The sequence below is a fragment of the Aspergillus flavus genome, chromosome 1 (assembly GCF_009017415.1).
Source record: "Aspergillus flavus chromosome 1, complete sequence".
Lineage (NCBI taxonomy): Eukaryota > Fungi > Ascomycota > Eurotiomycetes > Eurotiales > Aspergillaceae > Aspergillus > Aspergillus flavus.
In genome coordinates this window covers 2,156,870-2,181,595 of record NC_092406.1, presented here as the reverse complement: position 1 = coordinate 2,181,595, position 24,726 = coordinate 2,156,870, and the positions used below count along the sequence as shown (strand labels likewise).

General features: G+C 49.5%; 9 protein-coding genes across 9 annotated transcripts; 3 read left to right on the top strand and 6 right to left on the bottom strand.

Moving 5' to 3' along the window:
• Positions 1–118: 118 nt before the first annotated feature.
• On the top strand, positions 119–3,418 carry F9C07_1053466 (uncharacterized protein). Its single transcript, XM_041288616.2, has 4 exons — positions 119–439; positions 499–1,019; positions 1,069–1,436; positions 1,497–3,418. The coding sequence occupies exons 2-4, from the start codon at positions 869–871 to the stop codon at positions 3,228–3,230; spliced, it is 2,253 nt and encodes a 750-aa protein (XP_041141118.1). The 5' UTR covers positions 119–439; positions 499–868; the 3' UTR covers positions 3,231–3,418.
• An 868-nt stretch (positions 3,419–4,286) lies between these two features.
• On the bottom strand, positions 4,287–5,300 carry F9C07_806 (putative ATP synthase delta chain mitochondrial precursor). The gene is made up of 6 exons (XM_041288605.2): positions 5,127–5,300; positions 5,031–5,053; positions 4,813–4,943; positions 4,614–4,702; positions 4,463–4,552; positions 4,287–4,400 (listed from the first exon to the last, which is right to left on the bottom strand). The coding sequence occupies exons 1-6, from the start codon at positions 5,256–5,258 to the stop codon at positions 4,368–4,370; spliced, it is 498 nt and encodes a 165-aa protein (XP_041141119.1). The 5' UTR covers positions 5,259–5,300; the 3' UTR covers positions 4,287–4,367.
• Positions 5,301–6,143: 843 nt separating this feature from the next.
• Positions 6,144–6,786, top strand: F9C07_2227646 (60S ribosomal protein L29; the record flags this gene model as incomplete). The annotated part of the gene is made up of 4 exons (XM_071509806.1): positions 6,144–6,150; positions 6,275–6,326; positions 6,560–6,662; positions 6,751–6,786. The coding sequence occupies 4 exons, from the start codon at positions 6,144–6,146 to the stop codon at positions 6,784–6,786; spliced, it is 198 nt and encodes a 65-aa protein (XP_071365668.1).
• A 364-nt stretch (positions 6,787–7,150) lies between these two features.
• F9C07_2136921 (uncharacterized protein) lies at positions 7,151–8,683 on the bottom strand. Its single transcript, XM_071509147.1, has one exon. The coding sequence runs from the start codon at positions 8,633–8,635 to the stop codon at positions 7,358–7,360; it is 1,278 nt and encodes a 425-aa protein (XP_071365667.1). The 5' UTR covers positions 8,636–8,683; the 3' UTR covers positions 7,151–7,357.
• Positions 8,684–9,100: 417 nt separating this feature from the next.
• F9C07_1053191 (uncharacterized protein) lies at positions 9,101–10,904 on the bottom strand. The gene is made up of 2 exons (XM_041288607.2): positions 10,647–10,904; positions 9,101–10,584 (listed from the first exon to the last, which is right to left on the bottom strand). Exons 1-2 carry the CDS (start codon positions 10,767–10,769, stop codon positions 9,289–9,291), a joined length of 1,419 nt encoding a protein of 472 aa, XP_041141122.1. The 5' UTR covers positions 10,770–10,904; the 3' UTR covers positions 9,101–9,288.
• A 222-nt stretch (positions 10,905–11,126) lies between these two features.
• F9C07_803 (putative sugar transporter) lies at positions 11,127–12,826 on the bottom strand (the record flags this gene model as incomplete). The annotated part of the gene is made up of 2 exons (XM_071511708.1): positions 11,127–12,555; positions 12,600–12,826. The coding sequence occupies 2 exons, from the start codon at positions 12,824–12,826 to the stop codon at positions 11,127–11,129; spliced, it is 1,656 nt and encodes a 551-aa protein (XP_071365666.1).
• Positions 12,827–13,944: 1,118 nt separating this feature from the next.
• F9C07_802 (putative glycosyl hydrolase) lies at positions 13,945–15,973 on the top strand (the record flags this gene model as incomplete). The annotated part of the gene is made up of 2 exons (XM_041288618.1): positions 13,945–14,827; positions 14,892–15,973. 2 exons carry the CDS (start codon positions 13,945–13,947, stop codon positions 15,971–15,973), a joined length of 1,965 nt encoding a protein of 654 aa, XP_041141124.1.
• Positions 15,974–17,024: 1,051 nt separating this feature from the next.
• On the bottom strand, positions 17,025–17,321 carry F9C07_801 (uncharacterized protein; the record flags this gene model as incomplete). The annotated part of the gene is made up of 1 exon (XM_071511701.1): positions 17,025–17,321. The coding sequence occupies one exon, from the start codon at positions 17,319–17,321 to the stop codon at positions 17,025–17,027; it is 297 nt and encodes a 98-aa protein (XP_071365665.1).
• Positions 17,322–23,820: 6,499 nt separating this feature from the next.
• F9C07_800 (uncharacterized protein) lies at positions 23,821–24,363 on the bottom strand (the record flags this gene model as incomplete). The annotated part of the gene is made up of 2 exons (XM_071511700.1): positions 23,821–24,019; positions 24,233–24,363. 2 exons carry the CDS (start codon positions 24,361–24,363, stop codon positions 23,821–23,823), a joined length of 330 nt encoding a protein of 109 aa, XP_071365664.1.
• Positions 24,364–24,726: the final 363 nt, after the last annotated feature.

The window sequence follows — 24,726 nt, the reverse complement described above, 5'->3', positions numbered from 1 at the left end:
TGTAGTTGCTTATCAACCCAGTGGTTAAGGGACCAGTTTATCGATGCTTCCCCTCGTTTCGGATATTTCCGCCGATTCACTAACGAGTCCAAAAAACAAAGACGTCACCAGGTATTTTCTGGAAAACTTATACAAAAGAAAGAAGGAAAGAAAGAAAGAAATGAGCATCGGACTCAACTCATGACATTTGGAGCAGTCGTCATCGATTGGGGAGCGACCGATAAGATATGAAGGACCCGGCACGGCATGCGATACAGCCCAGAATGGCAGGCGGTCCGCGGCTGATGATGGCTGAGTCAACGGCTGGTTGTCCGGGATATGCGCTGGCCCGCTAAACCCCAAACGGAAAACAGTTGATCGGAGCTGGAAGAATCGAAATGCATCTACATTCCAGCCTCCAATCTCCCTACCGTAGCAAACGAGATCGAAACCGCGGTTGGTATGGTTCCCCTGCTTGGTTAAATCGATTTTATTCTGGACTTGGATCTAATTGTTCAGGATTCATCGCTGTTTCGCCCGGTTCTTCAACTTCTCATCCTTCCTCACCTACCTCCCCCGCCTTTCTTTCGTCTTACTATCTACATCCCCATCCTGAAGCGCGTACGGTGGTAAACATCCGATCATCACTTTCAGCCGGACAAACCTCTTCGATTCATCCTGTTCTTTGCGATCGCTCTCTAAGATTCATCGGGTCACTGACGTATCGTGCTCAAATCAACATTTTTTATTGGCGCATGGTGCATTCTCTGGTGTGGGGGATCTATTAGATCTCCTTCGGGAATCTATTCCGGCATTCCAGTGTCGCAAAGATCGCCATTTGAGACAATTTACTTGCATATAGTCGGAGTATACAATCTTACTGGACACCATGACTGGTAACTCGGATCTCACGGCTCCCGGGAGCAGCACATATGCCTCGGATACTCTACATGTCGGCGACGGGACATGGGATGCAGGGCGCGACACATTCCTCTTACCAAACTTGATGGGTGTCAATTTTGATACAATGCGATACAATGGTAGGTGGATTCTGACCTTGGGAAGCTCCCTATCTTACATTGTTATCAGGCATGGGAAACCGATTCAAGGATATGCCCTACTATCATACTCTAATAGTCGTACATGGTGTTATTGGGACAATCGTATTCCTAGGCCTTGTTCCGATATCTATATTGATTATTCGATACTACTCCCGATGGAATCCGTTTGTGGCATTCAAATTGCATGCCTGGTTCCAAGTCCTTACTTTACTGCTAAGCACAGTAGTGTTCGTCTGTGGATGGTTTGCAGTAGGGCCGGAAAGGAGTCTAACCAACCCTCACCACGGAATTGGACTGGCGATCTATGTCATGGTTGTCTTTCAAATTCTGTGGGGCTGGTTCCTCCACAAAGTAGAAAGCAAACGGCAAAGATACCGAGTGCCGTTGAAATTAGTGGTAAGTTGCGGACACTGTTACCTCAACACTCACCTCGAGAGCTAACTTCATGGCCGTCAGATTCACCGATGGATTGGCCGAGCCCTTGCCATCCTAGGACTTATTCAGATTCCCTTAGGACTCACCCTTTATGGTTCGCCAAAGTCGTTGTTCATACTATATTCCGTCGCCGCTTTCGCCCTCCTGGTTACGTTTTTCGTCCTGTCGTACCTGTATGATGATGAGGGATATCCACCGGGACCGGATCTTGACAGCCGACATAGCTATGTCTCTGGGCCCCCTGGCCCCGGCCCTGCTGGTCATCGCCAGAGCAGTTTCGGTCGAATGGCTGCCGCGGGAGCCGCAGGAGCCGGCCTGGCTTCACTCTTCAGGCGTCGCTCTCGGAGTAGGGGAAGAGATGGCTATGAGGACTCTCAGACGTCTTACCTCTCGGAAAAGTACTCAGATGAAGGAGCCCAGCGTAAAGGCTGGGGCGATAAACTGCTCAAACTTGGTGCCGTGGGCGGTGGTGCCTTCCTCGCTAAGAAATTCTTCGACAGGAGGCGCGACCGAGATAATGATGCCGAATCTGGCCGGTATCGGCGCGCCCATAATCGAAGTGATAGCATGACGGAGACTACAATGAGTAGGATGGAAGATGGACGACGGCCCGAACCAAGTCACAGAACCCCTCTCAATCGCCCACCGAGCCGACCTCCGAGTAGACCTCAAAGTCCCGGGTCGTCATACTACTATAATTCAACCTACTTTACCGATAACGACCATGGCCGCCGACCTAATCAGGCCCGAAATGCCTTGTTTGGTGCTGGTGCCTTTGCAGCCCTCAAAAACATGTTTACCCGTCGCAAGGCAAATGATGACGATCGTCGTGTAGAAGATATGCGCCGTCGGGAGATGGAGGAGGAAAGGCTTGCACGAGCAGACAGCAAACGACGCTATACTGGGGATGGGTACCCACCTCGCAGACGAACCGACTCCTTCACCGCGACTGACATCTCATCTACTGAGCTGACACGACCTCCCCGGGGGCCCTCGCACGGAGAATCAGCTTTAACTGGGGATCCGGCAATGTCCGGGGCAATCGATGGACATCATTCTGATTTACCCCCAGGTGCGCCCACCTCGGAAATGCCAGGTCAAGCTCCCTCTCGACTTGATCCTTCTGATATTGCTGCAGGAGCAGCCGCTGGAAGTGCCCTGGGTGCTGCCTCCAGCCATCGCCGCCGGAGCAGCAGCAGACACCGCAGCAGCAGTAGACACAGAGATGACCACACGAGCTCCCCTCCAGTATCGGTGAAAGTCAAAATGCACAACGATGGCCGGCATGTCACGCTCAGAAGATTAACCGAAGAAGAGGCGGCTGCAAGTCGCGAAGCAAGACGTAGGGAACGGAGAAACTCTCGTCGTCGCACCGGAAGTGCAAGCTCCCTGTCAGGCAACGAAGGTAGCCGCGACCGGTGGCGCCGCGTTGAGGAATTAGAGCGTCAGCAGCACGAACGAATGCAACGAGAACAAGAAGCTGCTGCCGCCGCTGCCGCCGCTGGAATGTCCACAGCCCCATCTGGAAGCGTGCCTCCACCACCTATCCCCCCGCCCCAGAACATGAGCCATATGGCACCCCCTCCCCCACCACATGTACCTTCCAGTCTGCCATATGGCCCAGGAAGCGTCACCTCCCCTGGTACATTCACCGGGACAGAAGCAAGCGGAGACTACGCAAGCAATCGGCGACGAAGACGAGCGGAGCGAGCTCGCGCCCGACAAGAAAGACAACACAGCGTAGATTTCACTTGACAGATGGCTTCGGCAGGCATTTCCCCCCCCCTTGAATTTCTTTTCACATGTATAGATGCTTGGTTGATTTCGATGTCGTATATTTCGTTCCCGTTGTGTTTTCCCCTCCCCTTTTGTCTTCATGTTGTTACGATTTACCCCTTGATATCGACACGATGGAATGGCAACTTAATGATGCATGCAACAGTTGATCCTGTCTAGTCTTTCTTTTAGCCCCAAGTTACCACAACTCAGAAGAGTGAAGGAAACGCTCTTCAATGCTTACGATAACCGAAAGGGTCCTGAACAGAAATGTAAAATCATGGACAGGAAAACCTACGCGGAATGTACGTACGTACTTTAAATACAGGACGAGGAAAATGGATATGGGTACTGGATGGGAGGAATATGTCGATTGAGTATATGGCGTTTTTCTTTTATTGATCTTTGTGGCTTCCCTCATATGTCTACTATCTGCTTTTCTTTCCCTTTCATGATCTGTTGCTATGTATTCACCTTCGCATTGGACCTTAGCCTTCTAATGGGCTCGTTTCGTGCATGTTGTTGCTTCAAGACCATTGTTGTCTTTCAACTGTATTCATTTCAACGGAGTTGATGAGTATTATTGTAGAAACAGTGCCTGTATTGTACGTGTGATATCTGACCTGAGTTTCTCGGAAGAGGACTATCTTCTTTAAGATGAACCGATTGATACAACCTAAGCCACAGGACTATCGCTCAGAGCAAAGGATAACACGAGAAAACAACAACTAGCGTAATGTAAGTCAGGTAGGCGTGCCGTCGCCCAAGCTTGAGTTTTGAGCTGGAAAGAGGTGCCCGGGGTCTCCGTAGGTCCCACAGCTTTTCCAGCGATGATATCGTAAATCAATGACTATATAGGGAGATATCGAATGCTTTGATTAGACAATGTATAGCTATGGCTAAGTGAGTAAAGGTGGGAAGAGAAAAGCGCGTTAATTATACAGTGCAGGAGTCATGACTGCGGCGAGAGGCGTGCAGGAAAGTCTCCTAAACAGACATAACAATAGTCAGGGAATTATGGAAGCACGCGTTTGAGAGGTCAATAAAGAATAATAATTGGTTATAGTTCTACACGTTCAAGGCTGGAATCGCGAGTGGATATGTACATCAGATAATTTATTTGAGGTGAGCCTGGAGGGTCTCGAGCACCTATACAGAATATTAGCTGACCGCTCATTTTGTTCCACCAAGGAAGCGTGGATTCTACTCACCTCGAGCTCAATCTTAGCCTCAGCGATATCCTGCTCACTGCCGCTGCCGCTGGCGATCTTCTGGGCCTCGGCGATCTGGTTCTTGACGGCCTGTGTTGAAAATCGTTCGTTAGTACGTATCTCAGAATACAGGTCGACATTCGGGACATACGTCGGAGCTGAAGTCCTCAAGAGGGAAACCCTCAACAGCGTTGATGCTCAACTGGGAGTCGGGCTGGACAACGGCGAATCCACCGGAGACTGTAGTAGTACGGGTTATGCATGTCAGCATTGTTCAATATTGCATTGGTGTAGCCGCATAGACCAGTCCTGGCTCGCGGCGCGGTGTCAACCTGGGTTGTCGGACGTACGGAAGAACTTCTTGGTAGCACCACCCTCCTCAACGACCTCAACAAGACCGGGCTTGAGCTGCTCAATAGAGGGAACGTGGTTGGCGAGAACACCCATCTCTCCGGACTCGGCGGGGATGTTGACCTGGACACTAAATGGAAAAGATCGTAAGTACGGCTGCGAATGAGGCAGGGTCGACCCTCAACTCTCGGTAGGTCGGGATTCGGAACAAACGTACACGCCGGTGGACTTGAAGATAGTCTGTGAAGTAGGGAATTGGTCAGTTAAGGCAACATATAAGCGTGCAAAGAGGGAACGACGGGATCGGGCGTACCTGGTGAGGAAGGGCCAGGGAAAGCTTGATCTTGTCGTTCACGGCCTCAGCGTAACCTCTGCGCTGGAGAGGAGCGCGGAAGGCAGAGGGACGGGCCCGGAGGGCAGAGCGAGCGAAGCGGAGAGAGCTCATCTTGCAATGGATGGGGAGGAGACGACGGTGATGGTATCCCTCTTGGACCTGTGTTTGAGTTGCAAAGGTCGAAGTCGGATGCCGGTTGTTCCCTAGCGGCTCTTGCCCGGTCACGTGGCGGACATTCCGATTCCCCAGCAAAAGTCTTGCAGCTTTTTCTACTACAACTGCTACTATCAACAGACAAGGTCGGCTATTTGAGTTACTGTCCTTTGGCTCTGGATCTTTCTTTCCTGGATTGTTCTTATATTTTCTACGTGTTGTGCGCTATGTGCGCACGCACGATTGCAATCCATACAGTTTTACTCTAATGCGGAATCTGATAGTCAACTTAAGTAGACCATCACAGTCTCGACCTACGAAATCATGGGATGTTTCAGGCTAATCTACTTTCCAACATTCATTGCTCTGATATTGAATGGGGCTTGACCGGCAGTATGAGTCTTGAACTAACCACCATAGTCTGATATCACGTGAACAAATAGAGTTGGCATGGCATTTCTTTAGTCATCCGGTCACGGGCCGATGTTTGATTACCTTCTTTAGAGATACCCATAGAGGACCCCATCTTCAGTTTGTTTTGAACAGTATAGTAATGTCTTTTATCGTGAAAATCTCAATAGAGTGTTGTTGAATGACTATTATTATGTACATTTCAGAGTCTGCCTCTGATTTGTAGAAGAATAATTGCGTTCAATAAGGACGAGTAGATATATACCTAAGGACGTAAGGCACAAAAGGCGCTAAGCCGCGGACGGTAAGCGAAATCCCACAAACGGGAGCCCTAAAGGCGGAGAGAGTCTCTGCGCCTTCTGCTTCAGTTCAGGGTAACCTCACTCGCCAACTCATCGTCAACCGTCTCCCAGTTGCGACAAATCCGACAAGATGGCCAGTACGTGCTGATCCCCCGGTTCTCCTGGATCAATATGGAGATTTTGATCCTGGGATTATTTCCCAAAATGACGGGATCTTTGGACTTCGTCGTTCGGAATCGCTGACGTCTTCCCTTTTGACAGAGTCTAAGAACGCGTCTCAGCACCACAACAGCCAGAAGGCTCACCGTAACGGGTGCGTACCATTCGATTTTTATCCTCCATGATACACGACTTCTCTCGACCGGAGTGGGATTGCCGGGATATGTTGTATTGTTGGGTGTGGTGGGCGGTTTATTTCGACAGCGAACTCGGGATGATCGAGATCAGATCCAGCAATGCAACATGTTCAGCCAATACCCCTCCGATATGGACACTACGCAATGAAACGATCAGGAGCAGGCCGCTGACATACTTGACTCGCAACAGTATCAAGAAGCCTAAGACTCACCGTTACCCCTCCCTCAAGGGTGTTGACCCCAAGTTCCGCCGCAACCACCGTCACGCTCTTCACGGTACCATGAAGGCTCTGGTACGTTGACAATCTCCCCTCCCAGCAATATCGACCTTGGACGTTTCGCCATACGATGATGAAGAAGATTGGCTAACAACTGCTACAGAAGGAGCGCAAGGAGGGCAAGCGCGAGGTCGCATAAATCAACTTAATTTAGAAATGAATTAAAAATGGGAGCGCATTGAGTTGGTGTTTCACACGTGCCATGATCCCAGGCGTCCTGTCGGATAAAACGCGCAACGGTTGCTAAATAAGACAATATGACTCGATTCCACGACATGGCCTGACACTTGTTTCCGTTCTTCCTGTGTGTTTTGGTCAGTAGGTTGTGCAGTTCCGCAGCCCCCGATGATGGGCTTTCAATGTTCGTATGAACAGGCATATGTGTGTACAGCTTCGTGCTTATCTTAATGCGCGCTTGCTGAAGGATTTTTTCAACGTGCCGAGAGAAGATTCCATGCCCTCCAATTACCAAACACCCTCTACCTTTTGCTCTGTGGCGAGAGGGTGCATGGACGGAGGGCTACATTCGTAGATCAGAATAGCATATGTTATTATCAATTCATTTACGTTCTCGTGACTGTTTCCCTTATTTGATTCCTATGACGTTAGCAGTCAAATATGCTCCACGACCTGCAGCTGAAGGTAGATTAACTAAACGTGAAGCTGGTATATCACGCAAACTCATCTAACCTACGAAGCTATACAATCAATCAAGCCCTCCAAACAACCAACCTCTTATCAAACCCCCCACTAACCAACCACTCCTCCCTAACAACCTCCCCATCCCTCCCAACATCCACCCAACCCGCCCAAATCGTCCGAATCTTCGACCCAACCACATGCCCCTCCTTCAACACCGTCACCACCTTCCCAGTCCTCCCCTCCACCCCCCGAATCACCCCATCATCCCCATTAACCCAAACCCCCGACCCATCCGGCCTCCAGACCACCTGCGGCGTCGAATACGCCGTCTGCGGCGCAAACGTATTCGCCTGGATCACAATGGCCGCATCCTCCCGGTTCTGCAGCGACAGCGCCGCAAGAGCCTGCGTAGCTTGTGTCTCTGGCTCCCTGGCGTCCAACAAGCTATCGGTGGATGGGAACAGGAGTCGTACAATGATCACTTTCATATGCGGTAGGGTTGAGGTGGCGACGGCCAAGAGACCTGGGTCATGGGGACTGAGGGCGAGACAGGAGGGGGAGAAAGCGATCCAGGCGTTGGAATGGGGGGCGAGGTTCTGTTTGCCGAGGAGGGGGCATTCGTATGGTGTGGATGGCTGTTCCTGGTGCTGTTGCTGTTGCTGTGGGACCTGGTAGTAGTACAGATGGGTTGAATCGCGTCGAGAGACAAGTAGAAGTAGTTCCTTTGTATCAGGGTGCTGGACAAAGAGCAACGACTCTGGGTTCGAAGCCAGAGCAATGGATGCGATGGGCTCGCCAATAGCCACGGAGTCTGAGTCCAAGTCTGCTTCGGCACATTCAACCTCCGGGAGACGTAGCCGGTAGAGATGAATCTTGGAATCCCACCCAGCTGTGGCTACCCATATAGGTCGTTGGGGCAAGTCAGTGTCTTCAAATGCAACTACCTTCACGGCGTATTTGGCGTGGTCTTTTCTTTTGTCGAGGATCTCGGCGTCCCTTTGTAAGAGGAGTTGGCCGGACATGTTGGTTAGACAGACGTATTCGCCGTTCCGGATAGAGACGTAGGATAGGATTGGGGACTCGGAGAGTCCGGGAAGTGAGCTGAGGAGGGCATTGTCGGGTTCTGTCTTGAAGAGGTGGAGTTGTTTGTCTGCGCCTGTGGCTATGAGACGAGATGGTGTGTCTTGGTTGTCTTCGTTGCCTTTTGGGTGTCTCCACGGGTCAACGGAGCAGGCGAGGATGTTTGATGATGTTGGTGTTTCTATGATTTTGGGGTTGGAGGGTGCTGTGTGTTTTGTTAGCTGGGGTTTCACTTGACTAGGTAGGATATATATATATGTATTCATGTATATTTAAAGTAAAGTAACTCACCAGGAACGCTCCACTCATCTTTTTCACTTTGTCCGTACCGTTCAAAATGCTGAGTCTGGTCAAAGGCTTTCTTCTCCTCGAGTACGCTCTCGATCGTCCAGTTGTTTTCTTCCTTCTCTGTTACTTGCCCCGCGTTGGCGGGCAATCCCGCTTCACGGATGAATGCATTAAGAGTCTCGGCGTAGTTGTTGGTTCGTAGAAAGCGGGCTACAAGAATACTCGCCAACGGGGGGTTCTGGGAAATTGGTGCCATTTCGGCTGATTTTTTCCCTGGGGTTAAAGTTCAGGTGTAGTTGGAAGTTGTGATAAACACCGGGATCGATAACCATAAATTTCTCTTAAGAGATTCGGGTCATATCATTCCGTATGTCACGGCACTTTGAGTTTTTCAAGAATCTAGCCAATCTATAATACATGTTCGTAAAAAAGCGAGTATGCAGAATTTCGATGTGAAGACGCCGTAGAAGAGAGAAAGAAAGTAAAAAGAAAAGAGGAAAGTATTGGTATCACAAATTGGATGGCGTCATTAGACACATTTTCTATTTGATTTTCAAAGCCCTTATACCCAATTATACCGAATGAATGTAAATTCACGTTTCTCGCCGATATGCAATCTCTAAAAAGCTTTTCAGCTGAACATATCCTCCGCCCTCCGGCGCGGACCTCCTCGACCCTCTATCTTCTCCGAGAACAGCTCCTTGCCAGCGTTGGATTTGTACTTGGATGGGAAGAGCTCGCGGACGGATGCGCCTCGTCCTTTAATTGAGAGACCATTAGCCGCGCCACGAATCGAGAAGCCTTGGTCTGGGCCAGCTGCTCCCCGGATATTGACTCCCTTCTCTTCCGAGTCTGGGAAAAGCTCAACGTTTTTGTTCCGTCGTTGATCCCGAGAACCATCCACAATAGGGACTGAGATTCTTTTCGAGAACAGGTCCGCCGTTTCATCTGCAGCATCTATGGCATCCGACCGACGATGATTGCTGTGCTTGCTGGGGAACAGCTCCTTCTTGAGATAACTGGTGGCTGGCTTATTCGGGAATAGCTCTCGCGAGCTCTCATCGGCATCGGGGCCGGAGGGTTTTGAAGATGGAAAGAGTTCCTTGCCTTTATTCCGGCGATCGATCTGAGGCGATCTCTCACGGAAGTGTCTGCGCGAGTCGCGACGGTCCTGCTCTGAATACCCGCTCTCCACCAACGTATCTCGACCCGGAGAAGCACTGCGATTCTGAAGGCGCCCTGAAGGACGTCCTTCTTCCGATGGAAATAGTTCCCGGTCCCGGTGTCGACGCCTGCCTCGCTCATCGCGACCTCTTGCTGTCTCAGAATAATCCGTGCTAGCTGCCCCCGAATCGTCATACATATTAGCGCTAATAATTTCATCTCCGTCACGATCTCTCCGTCGCCGCAATTCCCGGCCGTCGAACCGTCTCCGCCGGTAATCCCCATCGTCTCCACCACCCTGACGTCGTCTATCGTCAAATTCCCGTCGCAGACGCTCGCGAGGATCGTGTTCAGGGTGCATAAGGTAGAAACGACTGGCTTCATGGGCGCGAGGCTTCTTGCGATCGGTCTTCACGGCCGATCTCACCTGGAGTACGGAATCGGGGTGGGAAGAGAGGAGCTTGGCGGATCGGAGTCGCAGCGCCGGTAACTCGGACGTATCTTCCTCTTCACTAGCCTGCGTCAAGGCCGACAAAGCCTGGAGACCGATTTCAGGCGAGGAGTAGATGAGATTTGCCGATGTGTCATCGATCCATTCGACCCGGGAAGGAGCTTCGAGGGTGAAGTGTTCGTTCGCGAATTGTTTGATGTTATCGGTCGTCAATTCGTCGACACCTCTGACGTGTACTTTCTCGTACTGGGCTTCGGAAGACTGGGGATCTACGGCTCCATCCTGAAAGGCAATTGTTCCGCCCATTGGGTCCTGAGTCGCGCGACCAGGGTTAGATGAGGCACGGTGGGCACTTTGGATGCATTCAGACTCACAGTTTCAATCGGTTCAACTTCCGGCAATGGACCAAGGTCCAGGTCCATGTCAATATCCATTGACGCATCCATGGCGTGGTCACCGTTGGAGGCGGAAGGCTGTTGTACGCCGGCGACCTCCATTGCGGGGGAGGGTCACTTGCGGATTAACGGAATGTCGTGGATACGGTAGGGAAAGAAGTGTAGCAGACAGAAATGTAGATTGAGAAAAGTTCTTTCAATAATAAAGCGGGAAGAAGGGGGGCATGAGAAAGATATGAATCAATCGCGAACTGAAGCTTTGGAAGTGCCGGCGATGAGCAGAAGTCACTGGGCTCACCGCTCGGAGGCGGCAACGGACTTACTTTTCGTTGGCAACTACAAATCACTCATTCATAGTACTCATTTATTCGTCTTTAGTGTATGATGAATCGATAAGATTGAAATAAAATTGATTCCCTATCTTTCAGTCCAATTTACGTCTGCTACAATACATTTCGTTCAAGCTTTGTCACCACTATTGTCTACAACAAATTCCGCAGGGCTCGTCTTCAGTGCATCCGCATCATGCGCGTTGACCTGATACGTAGCGAATTTCCTAGCGGGCAGTTTCCGATGAAACATCACGTCCAGCTCATCATAAGTTCTGCCTCTGCATTCTGGCAGTCGAAAGAACGCCCAGACTGTAGTCACCGCTGCGGTCGCTGCCCAGACGAACGCCGTCTTACCCTTCAGATTGGCCTCAGTCGGGTTAATCAGATAAGGTTCGACGACTTGGGCAACGATATTGGTGATGTTGTAAACATTGCGTGATAGGCAAACCGATTTCGCCCTCAAATGAACGGAGGACGTCTCGGAAATAATGGTGTAGGTAACAGGTCCCAGGGTGACGGAATAAGTGAAGAGCCACACCAAACACATAGCAGCTTGGCCCCATTTCGCGCTGCTGGACTCAGATGCAGCAGCAGTGATTCCGATGATCAACAAGAACCCGGTCAAACAGGCAACGCCAGTCACGTACAGTTCGCGTCGACCAAACCGGGTCAGCAAGAACCACGAGATGATAGTCCCGACAAAGGATATCGCCGTACCCCCTACGGTGATTTGGTAGGCGTTTTCGGTGCTGATTCCCGCCTGGACGAAGAAGTAGGTGGGAGTGTAGGCAAAGGCCGAGCCGGACAAGACTTGACCTGCGAAGCTCATACAGACAACTTCGGTGCGGCGTCGGTCGATGCCTCGGAAACAGTCTAGATAGCTGGATCCGGACTCCAACTTTGACTCTAGCTCGAGCGTATGCATAATCTGCGCTAGGGTTCTCTGATGTGCTTCGCGGCCGCGGGTGTCGAGTCGGGCAAGAGATTTATAGGCATCATCCATACGATTGTTTCGTGCTAACCACCAGGGGGACTCTGGCGCAAACATAATCAGAACGAAGAGAGGAACAGGCCAAATCCACTGTAGAGCGTAGGCAATACGGTAAGACCACTCGCTATCGATCTTCAGCAAGCCGTAAAGGGCGCCGGAGGCGATGAATTGACCCATGGCCCAGCAAAGATTCACATAGCACGTCAAGTATCCACGGAGAGCAAGTGGACATACTTCCGAGGCATAGGCTGGCGATGATGTCGCAAAAACGCCCCAAGTGAGCCCGCACAGGATCTGCCCGACGAGCAGTACAGGCGCCGACGGAGCGAAGAAGAGAATGAAAATGAACCAGTTCATAAAGAAGAGAGCCGCCAGAAGGACTCTCTTATATCCAAATCTTGTAGACAAGTAGCCGTTCATGAAGCCGCCAATCACGATACCGACATTGGCACCATTGCTGAGACCTGCCTGCCAAGGTCCGCTGACGATGTAGTCCCCTTGCTCTGGACGGTATGATCCGAATTTCTCTTGGAACGCAGGGTATGTGAAGAACTGATAGATGAGGGCTATTGCACCGTTACAAAAGGCCCGGCAACTCAAGAAATATAGCAGTGTGCCTGATAATGCTCACCAACATCATATCCTTCCATAATGATCGACAACGAGATAGCGGCAGACCACAACACGGCTTTATAGTTGTGCCTTAGGGCTTCCCACACGGTAGCTTCATGCTCATCCGTAGAGGCCTGTAGAGCATCCTTGGTTGGAACCGTAGTTTCTTCGGCATGCTCGATGTGAGCACTGTGCTCCTTGGAAACGTCTTCGTCAATTTTCATCTTGAAACGTACAACTCTCACGAGAAAGCCTGAGAGAGGTGTCTGAGCTGTGCATTCCAGATACGAGGCAACCTGACATATTTATAGCTCTGATTAGTGTCGTGAGAGGCAATTCATCCACAGGCAAACGTATCATTGTCCAGCTTGCTAACTTTAAAGCAGTAGCCAAGACACCGGACTTTGTCCATTATCTGGGGTAAATGAAATGCACCCCGCAGGATTGACATGGTTCCCCATGGGGTACAAGATACGGCATATCTAGTGAGAGTTGAATGCTTTAACCTATTGGGCTTTCATTCAACCGAGAATCCTGGTAGCAGTTTCTAAGCTATCTGATTGCTTGAAATGGAGAGCCCGTCATTCATCGGCGTACAAGCTGGCGTAAGCTCGGCCTGGATGAGCGTGGGGGTTCCAACGAAACGCTTGTGTTGGACAGGAGTATGGCGTCGTCTGGATCATAAATGCTGTTGGATAAAAGGACCACTGCCAAGCTTAGGAAGCATCGTGTGATTCCTCTAGCTGCGTCGTATACACAACCAGACTGGAGAACCAGACATTCTAGATCCCAGTTGGGAAATATATGGAGCTATCTATGAAGTACAGAACGTCATGTAAATGCGGGGGAGAGATCGGAATCTCCACATCTTAATCTCGCAGGTAAATCATACCTTTGCTCCACATGAAGGCCGTTAATGTTATTCTCTTAAGCCTTGAGGCGTCATACGAGGCGCGGTGTACTTTAGGCTATAGTTACATTTGTGCCAATCCGAGGAGAGCTCGCCCGCCGGATAATATGGATAAGTAGATACTTGGCGGGTTAACAATGAAATCCCCCACCACCACCGGAGCTCCTCCGCAGGGGAACTGCCAATTGTCGTTATATACCGACGGTTGGAACGCCGGCGTGGTCGCATTTCTGCATGTGTTGCAGGGGGCACCTGTTGCGCTGGCGAAGTCGAGTCCCCATGAGGGGGACACCAGGGCCACCAGTCGCTCTGATCATTTAATGGCTCTGTATCCCCCAAGGTAACCATTGCTTTCTCTTCTTCTCGGATAGCATTATTTTGTCATTTACACTCTTGAGCCAGTTACGCCCCTTATAATTCAATCTCTCCACCATGCTCTATGCCGAAGACGACAAGCTCATCTTTCGCTTCGATGACCATCTCCTCTGGATTCAGTCATGGGGCGAGAACGCATTCAGAGTGAGGGCTACGAAGCTCTCATCAATACCCACCGAAGACTGGGCGCTATCCACAAAGCCCAGCGCAAGTGAGCCCGTCATCGAGACACCAGAAGGCAAAGAAGCGAGCATCTACAACGGCAAAATCAAAGCCGTCGTCTCCCAGCGCGGCAAGATCATCATCTACGATTCCAAGGGAAACAAGCTCCTGGAGGAATACGCTCGCCATCGCCGTGATCCCAAAGACCCGAAATGCAGCGCCTTAGAGGTCGAAGCTCGCGAACTGCGAGGAATCCTAGGGGGCGATTTCCACCTCACCATGCGATTCGAGTCCCTTGACCCGAAGGAAAAGATCTTCGGAATGGGTCAATACCAACAGCCATCCTTGAATCTTAAGGGTGCTGATGTCGAACTGGCTCATCGAAACTCTCAGGCCAGTGTTCCCTTTGCGGTCTCCTCCCTCGGATACGGCTTCTTGTGGAATAACCCTGGTATTGGACGGGCGGTTTTTGGGACGAATACGATGAGTTTCGAGGCATATTCTACCAAGGCGCTGGACTACTGGGTCGTCGCAGGTGACACGCCGGCGGAGATTGAGGAGGCGTATGCGAAGGTGACTGGCTACGTTCCGATGATGCCGGAGTACGGCTTAGGGTTCTGGCAATGCAAGCTCCGGTACTGGAATCAGGAGCAGCTGCTTAATGTGGCGAGGGAATATAAACGACGACAGGTCCCACTGGACCTGATTGTCATTGACTTTTTCCACTGGAAACATCAAGGCGACTGGAGCTTTGATCCTGAATTCTGGCCCGATCCTGGTAAGTTGTCCTTCCCATCACCGCAGATATATAAACACTAACCGACATCTACTTCAAATAATAGATGCCATGATCAAAGAACTCAAGGAACTAAACGTGGAACTAATGGTCTCCATCTGGCCTACCGTCGAGACCACATCCGTAAACTACAAAGAGATGCTCGAGCGAGGCCTCCTAATCCGCCACGATCGCGGCCTACGAATCGCCATGCAATGCGACGGCGACATCACGCATTTCGACGCCACAAACCCCGAAGCCCAGAAATTCATCTGGCAAACCGCAAAGAAGAACTACTACGACAAAGGCATCAAGGTCTTCTGGCTAGACGAAGCGGAGCCCGAATACAGCATCTACGATTTCGACATATATCGCTACCACGCCGGCCCCAACATGCAGATCGGCAACATCTTCCCCAAAGAGTATGCACGGGCGTTCTACGAAGGCATGGAGGCCGAGGGCCAAAAGAACATCGTGAACCTGCTCCGTTGTGCCTGGGCCGGCAGCCAGAAATATGGTGCTCTGGTCTGGAGCGGCGACATTGCGTCCTCCTGGAGCTCGTTCCGCAATCAACTGGCTGCTGGGCTGAATATGGGATTAGCTGGGATCCCTTGGTGGACGACGGATATCGGCGGTTTCCACGGCGGTAACCCGGATGACCCTGCTTTCAGGGAGCTTTTCACTCGGTGGTTCCAATGGGGGACGTTCTGTCCGGTGATGCGTCTGCATGGGGACCGCGAACCGAAGCCGGAAGGACAGCCTACTGCGTCGGGATCTGACAATGAGGTTTGGTCCTATGGAGAGGAGATCTACGAGATCTGCAAGAAGTACATTAACATTCGTGAAGAGCTCAGAGACTATACTAGGAGCTTGATGAAAGAAGCCCATGAGAAGGGCTCCCCGGTGATCCGGACGTTGTTCTATGAGTTCCCGGAGGACAAGGCCGCATGGGATATCGAGACAGAGTACATGTTTGGCTCTAAGTATCTTGTAGTCCCGGTGCTTGAGGCAGGACAACGGAAGATCACTGCTTATTTGCCATCAGGGGCTTCATGGAAATCATGGGGTGAAGACGAGGTCTACGAGGGAGGCAAGACGGTCGAGGTTGCTTGCCCGATTGAGACAATGCCTGTTTTCGTCAAGGCGTAGAGAATTAGTACGAGCGTATACTCTTTTCTTGCCAAAGATCAATGATAGTAACATTTTTTACCTGAATGTATCTTGCGCATTTACGTATTCAGTCAACCAGTATACCTGATTAGACGCAGAATGCCATGCATCTGATCACATTCATGCAGGGGAAGTGGAAAACATATTTGGAATTAACTGTTAATTTGATTTCACAGGAACCTTAGGCCTGGGAAAACCGAGGGTTCGTCAAGAACCACCCAAGTATAGGAGTATTTCTGCTATGGTGACTGCCGCGAATACCTGATTAGATGTATGCGTTATGCATGGTAGAATCACAAACAATAATTCGATCCTACCAAAAGTGTATTTTCCCCCCCAAATCCACAGTATGTGCTAAGCCACTTAGCATTAGCAACTATGTGTCCAATGAAGCCTTCTCAACCGAATCCAGAAGGTGGCTGGAGAACCTGGCCATTGTATGTACATGCTTCTGTTTTAGATGGCTCATTTTTCTTTTCTTTCCTTTTTTTTAAAACAGGAAAATGGAAGCCGGTGATTCAATTATGAGGAAGCCATGACCTCATCCTGTCCTTATCGATGAGCACTAAAAGTTGGATTGTGATGTATCTGAACATGTCGAAGGCGTCACGCAGCACGTGTGCCTACGTTGATCATATCAGGCTCATTTTCGGCAACAGTATGCCAATGGTAGCCGTGCACCTCACGGCTCAAGCGGAAAGATGAGGGGAAAGATGAGGAGTTAGTGGAGCAGGCTAGGTAATGTTTTGTGTTAGGTAGATAATCCTGACCGGCACCCACTTGCCGGTCACGAAATTGCAAGTACAATGCATCGCAGGGTCTGCGGCACACCCTCCTCCCCATTCTTGAGCTATTTTTCCCATTCTTCACTTTGCGGCGATGTTGGAAGGAGTCATTGGCAAGTCCCAACAAGCTCATGCCTAATATTAGAACCCGTAGTTGTGTATCACCGCATTTAGCGGTTGTTAACCCGAGACACCGGCTTCTAGTAGTGCGACAGAAAAACGACACATTCTTCCCAGGTTCAGCGTTAATTTGACAATTCTCGGTTAGACAACCAGCCTAGGAGCGGGACCAGGAGGTGACTGTGAGGCAGTTCAAGCCAGCATGGGGCCCGTGGATCACGATCGATATCGCTTATTGCCCAGCGGGAAGGGGATATGGGGCGTGCTTTCCAGCTTAGGGACGGGATAGCCATGCGCTTAACCTGTGCACTGGGACCCAAGGCTGAAAAACTGGGCCTGGAAGGGATGGCGCCTGCCGATAGAGTTTCGACAGCCGGGTAGATACCGTGCACACAGCCCGCATTGCTCATAGCCGAGCCCATAGTCGACTGACTAGACGATCACTAATTTATACTAGTAGATCGCTAGTCCTTCTGTATTTCTAATATCTTCGACGCTTCGATGAAAATTTTTGGGCAGCGGTACTTTTGTTTTCGTCACTGTGAGATCATGGCCAAGATGAAGAATTTTGCGACTGTTACCGGATATCTGACCAGAACACTGATCATGCAGCAGTCAGTAAGCTTCTGCTCGGATGAAAGTTCACTCTGTTAGGGCTAGTTTCTTACCTAGTCTCGAAGTGTACAAGCTGCAATCACTCACGAGATGTTAAAGGATTCATCGAGAGGGGCCCGCTAAGCATTTTGTTGCTTCCGTCTCGAGTCATGCTCGGTCGAATCTTCCCCTCTGTGATGTGATCGTGAACGGGCAACTGATTATGCTTTCGGAGCCATAGTGTGTAGTAGTACGTAATAGCAGCCAAACTCTCTAGTGTCGGAGATGTATGAGTGAAAGCTACTCCGTACCTGGATTGACAATAGAAGAAGTAACGTCAGGTGGTGAACAAAGAATCAATACAACTGGAACTTCTACGCTTGCTTGACCCAAACAGGCAAGGGGTCGTCACGGGCTCTCATCATCATCGGGCCGCTGCTGTTTCATAACCACCAACCATTTTTCGAGATCTCTAATTCGGAATTATTTATGGTTACATCCACTCCATGAGACTTCAATGGCTGGGAAACTATCAGGACGATCAGCCAGTGAAGTAACCCAAGATCAAGGCGAGGCGGCAGTGTGCAGCACACGAACGAGCCAACTAAGGAAAGGATGTACTGACGGCCTCTCTTGATGAAACTCTTTGATGGGAAAAGAAGGTTTGAGCTGCTTTGCAATTACTAGATCTTGCTTCCCACCCATACGGATATACGATTCATGCAAGGAAAATCCATGACCACGAGGATGCAAGCGGGGGCAAAGATGTCGCGCGTACACGAACTGCTCCCTATCTGACGTTGACCGGATTGATAGCCCAGTCAGATTGCCTCCAAGTGCTCCTTGAACGCTTCGAGCTGACGACCTGTCTACATGGATATGGAGGAAAATGCCGCAGATGGCCAGAATATGCTCACCCAGTGGACGTGTGGTGGCGCTAATCTGACAAAACCTACGCTATCAAGATCACAGACAAGGCGGGTGGACTGGTACAGTCTGGTGTCTGTTTTCAGACAAGATATACCAACAAGTACGGTATCGGTCAGTCACTATCTCTGTGACGATTTCGGCGTAATACACTGAAGGCTGCTGGACGTTACGAACCTGTCTTGTTTTGTAAATCTTGAGCATATTGTCACTTCCTAATTGGGGAGGTTTTTATTCAGTCATGCTCTGACAGAGTGCATTGACTACTAACTTTGGATTGTTATCTGTCAGACCGTTTCACCAAAGCCCGAAAGGACCTGCAACCCCTCTTCACATCGCAGACTTGCATTTTTCCTGTGGGACTCTTTGCACTGATAGTCTTTGAGCAAAGTCAAATCATCCGGTCTCATGTCCCGCAACCTACCCCACACGCTGGTCCTGTCGTCAAAGTGTCTGCATGGGTGGGCCATATGACAAACCATTCCGACCGTAATGAGACAACCACGAGCACGCTCACATTCACCGATGGCTCACCAGGACAAAGAATAGAACACTATTGGTAAGGATTCCAGCGGATCAGAGGATCCCGCGTGTATACGGGAGTCCAAGATATCCCTCAGTCGATGATGTGCAACGGCTTTTATAGCCATATGCGAGTTGAAAATCCGATGCTTGGCTCTGTAGCATCCCAGTGTTTCTCGACGCCACTACGTTTCTACCAGGATCATGTTTCATTCTAGGATCACGGCCTAGTATGTATTGGGATATCCCAGGCAGGGGGTTGCCAAACAAGATGTTCGAGATGCCGTCTTTTTTTCATTGACCGTGGCATCCCTGTAGAAGCCAAACACCAGGCCCGCAAATCAGTTGGGGACAATGGAGAGGCGCATGGCTTCCCACTCCTCCCGGGCGGGAAAGTCACCCGTTCTGCTTGAAAGGATCGGTACGGGGTGGCTTTGGCATCTTTGAATCTACGTAGTCGTTCTTCGTATAGAGGTGGGACTGGGGAAGACATCCTGACTTCATGGATCTGGAACCTCGACAACGTTCGAACCTTGCCGTGGGTTCGGGTCATGACAAAGGACATCATAGAGACTTCGCGATATCTACTACTCTTTCGAGGTTGGGTGACTTCTCAATTTGGTATTTTGCAGGGTCCTATACCACTAGATCGGGAATGTGGCGTCACAACGATGCCGCTTCTTCTTTGGCAGTTGGGGAGGGCAATGAGGAGGAACAAACCGTATACTATAGAATCCTCGAGACGTCACGTTGGGCACCAGCAATCGGCCAATTTTTTTATTCTTTTTCTTTTTCCCTACAGGGTACAGGATGTATAACTCCACCGATTAGGAAAGAGACTATGAAAAGGGAGACATGGTGCACGATCTCATAGGTGTAGGATTTATTGAACTATTGAGTCGTAGCTTCTGGCAAAAGAACTGTCGTGTTGGAATATGTTATGCATAAATTGACTATATACCATCCCAACCATACATAGTCGTCGTCCGAATCCCTGAGTTAGGTTTAGGGCAAGTACACCCAGCTATGAACAAAGTCCGTAAGAACTTACGTACTAGTGAGTTAGAGGCTGAAGGGAAACTAAACCCGAACGGGAGATTCGTCTCAGACCGGGCACTTGGGCGAATCGGGAACCACATGGTCCCCGACACTTCCATCACTTGTAAAGCCCGAAGAAAGAAAAAAAAAAAAGAAAAAAAAAAGAGGACGCCGCTCAACGGAGCGGAGCCCACCTACCTCTCTTCCCTCTTCGTATTTTCTGACAAGAACAAGCCAACTACCCTTCCCACCCCCCTTTTAGGTATGGAGCAAGTCTTAGGTTGTAAACACACACACACACCCCCCTCCCCCTCCCCTCCAAGGTAGAGGAAACTTGGGTAGTACCTTCAACGTCATTTATGGTCCCAAGGATCCAGATCGTTGACTCGAGGAAGTTACGAGGTATGCCGTACTAACACACTTCAACCAAAATTAGGTTCTGGTAATCTTGATTAGCACATTCCCATGGGAAAGGTTCGCCGTTTTTACGGGTATGAGTTAAACTGACAGGAAACGATGGATCCATGATTTTGGTATGGATACTTTTACCTGTCTTTTCTTTCTAGTATCTACACAACGTTCTTTTTTTTGGTTTTAGACTATCGGTGGGAAATCTTATTTTTCCTAATTTTACCTGGGACTTGAGGTTTATCTGGATTATACCTTTTCTTTCTTTTGGGTCTTTGATATATATATATATATATATATATTACCATTGTTTGGTTTATGAAAACCATGATTTCCTGCAGGACATGCGGTCACTGTATTGATGTATTCAATCCTGTATGTATGGAATGAAATGGTATCTTATGCAGCCTTGTATTCTGTCTGTTACAAGCTGCCGATCATTTTCTCAGTACTGACTGTATGGATGGATGACAGCTCTGTTGTTACTCTCCTGTTGCTCTAGAACATCCATCTCGACTCCTACTAGAATGAGACAGGATCCAGAAGCGATGACCTTGTCAAACAAATAGTAGTAGATCCATTGACGCAATCCTTTTGCTGCCCAAGATTCAATATGGAGTACACATAGCGACACTATACCATGTCCTTGGCATTGATTTCTTTTTCTCTTTTCCCCTCTGATCCGTACAAACAAGTCAAACTCCGTCTTGAGGGTGCTCGGGCCTCTTGAGGTTCGCAGAGGGGAAGGCCCGACAGTCAGGAAACAGCTGCGGATGCGAGAGAGCCGTTCGCTCCACTTTAAACCACCCCCCATACAGAGTAACCTGCATCGGGAATCCTCGCTCATTTGCCTTTTGGAGGTTACACAGCATTGCACAACCTGCGTAAAAGAGATATTATTACTTTTGCCCAAGGGTCCTCATCCATGTCAAACCCCAGACATGTCCTGAAACGTGCTGATGGACGCTGTGGCGTAATACATGTAATTATTTCTGGCCTACATCGAACAGAGCATCAGATCATGCATGCTTTCCTAGGCCTGAATCTCTTACTCTCTCATGCACATGGACAGAGAAGGTTAAAAGAATAAATAAATAAATAAAAAATTCGTAAGCCCGAAAGTTTGGGACGGCTAGTTGTGATGCCCCAGGCATCCAAGAGGACCGTATCACGGCATTTTAGGCAATTGACAGGGCCGATCGCCTTGTGCTGCAGGATGTTAATGAACCAGGATGAGAGAACTCAAATACGTCCCGGACCTTTGATTGGTACCGGCGCGAGGGTACCGCCGGCGACCATTCGGGTTCAAAACTCTAACAGTCAGCGCGTGTAGCGTATCGCATCGTCGAAGTTCCGGCTCCACTAAGCGCTTTCCGATCAATCAATAGTCAAATATCAGTTCTCGGGTCAGCCGTTGGTCGGGTATTGTGACCTGTCTGTTTCGACCGGCGGAAAATGAGGATCGAACCAGGTCGTATTATTCTTTCTGTGTTCTTTCCCCTTTCTCTGGAATTCTCCTGACATGGATGTATCCATCGAGTAATATTTAGGTTGACCGGGAAGATCCAACGTGTATGGATACGTAAGAAGGAAGGATGGATCTGTGTGTAGTTCTTTGTTTGCTGCGTACCACGAGGGTGGATCGCAAGGTCCCGTCCACATGGCAATTCAACAACCGCCCACAGACGTGGATGGCGTTCCCACATTGGCTCCCCCTCGCCAAATGATCGCCTGGCTCCTAGGAGATACCAAGTTCAAGGAGAGGAGGCCGAGGGGTCCCCGAGGAACTCCGGGGGCATTATCGGTGCTACTAGATGGGACTAGTTTCACTGCCCCAAACAGTAAACGAAGCTCAAGGGCGACATCGCACATGGACAAACGTCAGGGAAAAGCGATTTTCTCCACTATTTGCCATGAACTGGGTCCCTTTGGAGGGGAAGCATAGTACAACCTGCTAGTCCAACCACCAGCTTGGGAATAGATAGTAATATCTCGATCGAGACTAGGTAGTAATGCTAATAGTGGCAAGGAATATATCTTGTGAAGCGAAATTTGATGTGTGACGGTTGATCATTGTTTATCGACGGTTGTTCTTCACAACTTACCACTCACCTGGATTACTTTGTTTCAGCTTTACCAGAATAGGAAGCTCCTTCATTGTCCGGTCTGAATGATCCATGTGAGCACATGGGACGCTGAGAAAAGGGAATTGAGGGCCTTCTTCGAATTCCAACAAAGAAAGAAAGATCCCGCCTATCTTTACCCAAACGGTACGGGATCCACCCGCCCCAGAATGACAAATACCTTAAATACGCCGGCCAATCGTCGGCCAGATCGAGGCTCACGTCATGCGGTCGACGCTTGGAGGGATCGACGGTACCGGTTAAATTCGTTATGATATTTGACTGATCACTGCATCATCATCTGTACTCCGTACTTGGGGAAATTAATTTAATTGAGGAGAGATATTTTTGGAAAATAAAAAGAAAAATAAAAAAATAAAATAAAATCATAAATTAAATGGTATGCGGTATTACAGTTGAGATTCTTCCAGCTCGTGGTATCTGCCATGTGTTGCCTTGTCATATTGGTTGTCATGTAATTTATGGTTGCCATGGCGCATATAGTTTGTATACCGCTCCAGTGTGACAGTTTTGACAGCGCCAGTTATCCACTGCACTGCATGGCTCCAACTCTCGAGGTGTGATTGACTCCTGCCCCTTTGCATGACAGCGCTTCCCTCAAAGTCAATCCGACAGTATTTCACTAGTTTGCGGAGAGGCTCGACAGTATCGACATGTTACTTATCATCCCAGTGAAGTGAGCCTTCCATTCCACAGGGTCGATCCCTTCACATCCTGATCACTTCCTTGCCGAAGCTTAATACTCCCTTCCCACTGTCCTGGAACTCAGTCCTCATCAAGGACATCCAGATCGGCCAATCAGTCTTGTCTGTCTCTCTGATCGGAAGAAAATTCTCCGACGGCATTACTCGATCTACGATATATATGTTATAGGTGGATATGGGAGGAACGATAGTGCTCTATAGTTCAGTAGAATTGCTTTTTCCATCGTGATTTTTTTTTTCTTTCGCTGCCCTCCCCACTGTGAACACCAGTACAGCGGCACCGTCCCTGTGCGCAGGATCCTCGATTCAAGGCGAAAGAAAGGTCGGGGTCAATCCAATCAGAGCAGCCAGATTTACGGCTCAATGCCATTCTTCTCGATGGTCCATTCCTTACCTATCCATTTGCGGATGTTCCCGACTTCCCCGTCTCTCTCTTAACCATCTTCAGCCAGTTCGTTCGAGCGCAGCTGCATGATGATGCATGGACTAGCAGATGGAGGGTCAACAGCCAAACGGAACATTGCACGGTGGAAGGCGAATGGAAGGCGAAATGGGGACGGCAAGACGAGGACCCATGAGATCTGTCATTCTTCGTCCTGCATCGGCGGCACAGGTGAGCTGAGTTTGGACCCAGTGCCAGTATCCAGTATCCGGTTGACGGTGCAGCGAACGTGAGTCAGGAACATGAACTGACAGAGGTGGTTGGACGCTGTCACCCCTCTTGCCTTCGTTATCAGGTACTTTTGTTCATGTTCCTGCTCTTTGAGTTTGGTGGGATCTTGACTATTTGTAACTGCATTGAGATGATCATACCTGTAAACTCAGTAATCTCTCCGAACAAAACCTTTTTTTCTTTTCTTTTCTTTTCTTCAAAGTACTATAATACGAATCAGGAATTAGAGTATGGCCAAGAACAGATTCTTCAAGGCTCAGATACCGATCATCGACTCGGACAATGGCTGTGTTCTATGGAACTGAACATCAGGGCTGGATGACCTCACAGCTTTCCTGATTGGGAGGGCGATGCGGATGACTAAGCCCGTAGAGGGAAGTGCAATCTGGGAAAGTGTTCGGTAACTTGCGAAGCCACTGGCACCGAGGCAAAGGTTCCCTCCGTTCGAGATCATGATCTCCACGACGATCCTATCCGTGTTGAGTAAAGCGAAGTCTAATGATTCCAAATTGTTAGAATTAGATGCACTACGCCAATCATGGCCCCCACACCAACGGTTCATGTTCTAAGTAACGGCCCACGGGGAGTGGAGAGATAAAGTGAACATGGCTGGCTGAGGATTTGGATCGGGTGGTGTTTTCTCATCCTTCGTCACCCTTTTTATTGGTTTTGATTTGTTTTCTGCTTTCCTTGACTCTTTCCTGATTTGTTGATTATAATTAAAGAAAATGGAATTAATACCTGTCAATAATGCCTTGTCCTTTTCCCACCACCCCCCATTGCCGGTTCAACTAGCTACTAGGCTAAGGTCGGCACC

Bases quoted from the DNA above. Each gene is read 5' to 3' on its own strand.
- F9C07_1053466 (XM_041288616.2), top strand. From the start codon at position 869: ATGACTGGTAACTCGGATCTCACGGCTCCCGGGAGCAGCACATATGCC. The intron at 1,020-1,068 runs GTAGGTGGATTC...CATTGTTATCAG, and splicing joins TGATACAATGCGATACAATG to GCATGGGAAACCGATTCAAG. The intron at 1,437-1,496 runs GTAAGTTGCGGA...CATGGCCGTCAG, and splicing joins GAGTGCCGTTGAAATTAGTG to ATTCACCGATGGATTGGCCG.
- F9C07_806 (XM_041288605.2), bottom strand. From the start codon at position 5,258: ATGAGCTCTCTCCGCTTCGCTCGCTCTGCCCTCCGGGCCCGTCCCTCT. The intron at 4,703-4,812 runs GTACGTCCGACA...GTACTACTACAG, and splicing joins TGCTACCAAGAAGTTCTTCC to TCTCCGGTGGATTCGCCGTT. The intron at 4,401-4,462 runs GTGAGTAGAATC...TATTCTGTATAG, and splicing joins AGGCTAAGATTGAGCTCGAG to GTGCTCGAGACCCTCCAGGC.
- F9C07_2136921 (XM_071509147.1), bottom strand. From the start codon at position 8,635: ATGAATACATATATATATATCCTACCTAGTCAAGTGAAACCCCAGCTA.
- F9C07_1053191 (XM_041288607.2), bottom strand. From the start codon at position 10,769: ATGGAGGTCGCCGGCGTACAACAGCCTTCCGCCTCCAACGGTGACCAC. The intron at 10,585-10,646 runs GTGAGTCTGAAT...CGCGCGACTCAG, and splicing joins AAGTTGAACCGATTGAAACT to GACCCAATGGGCGGAACAAT.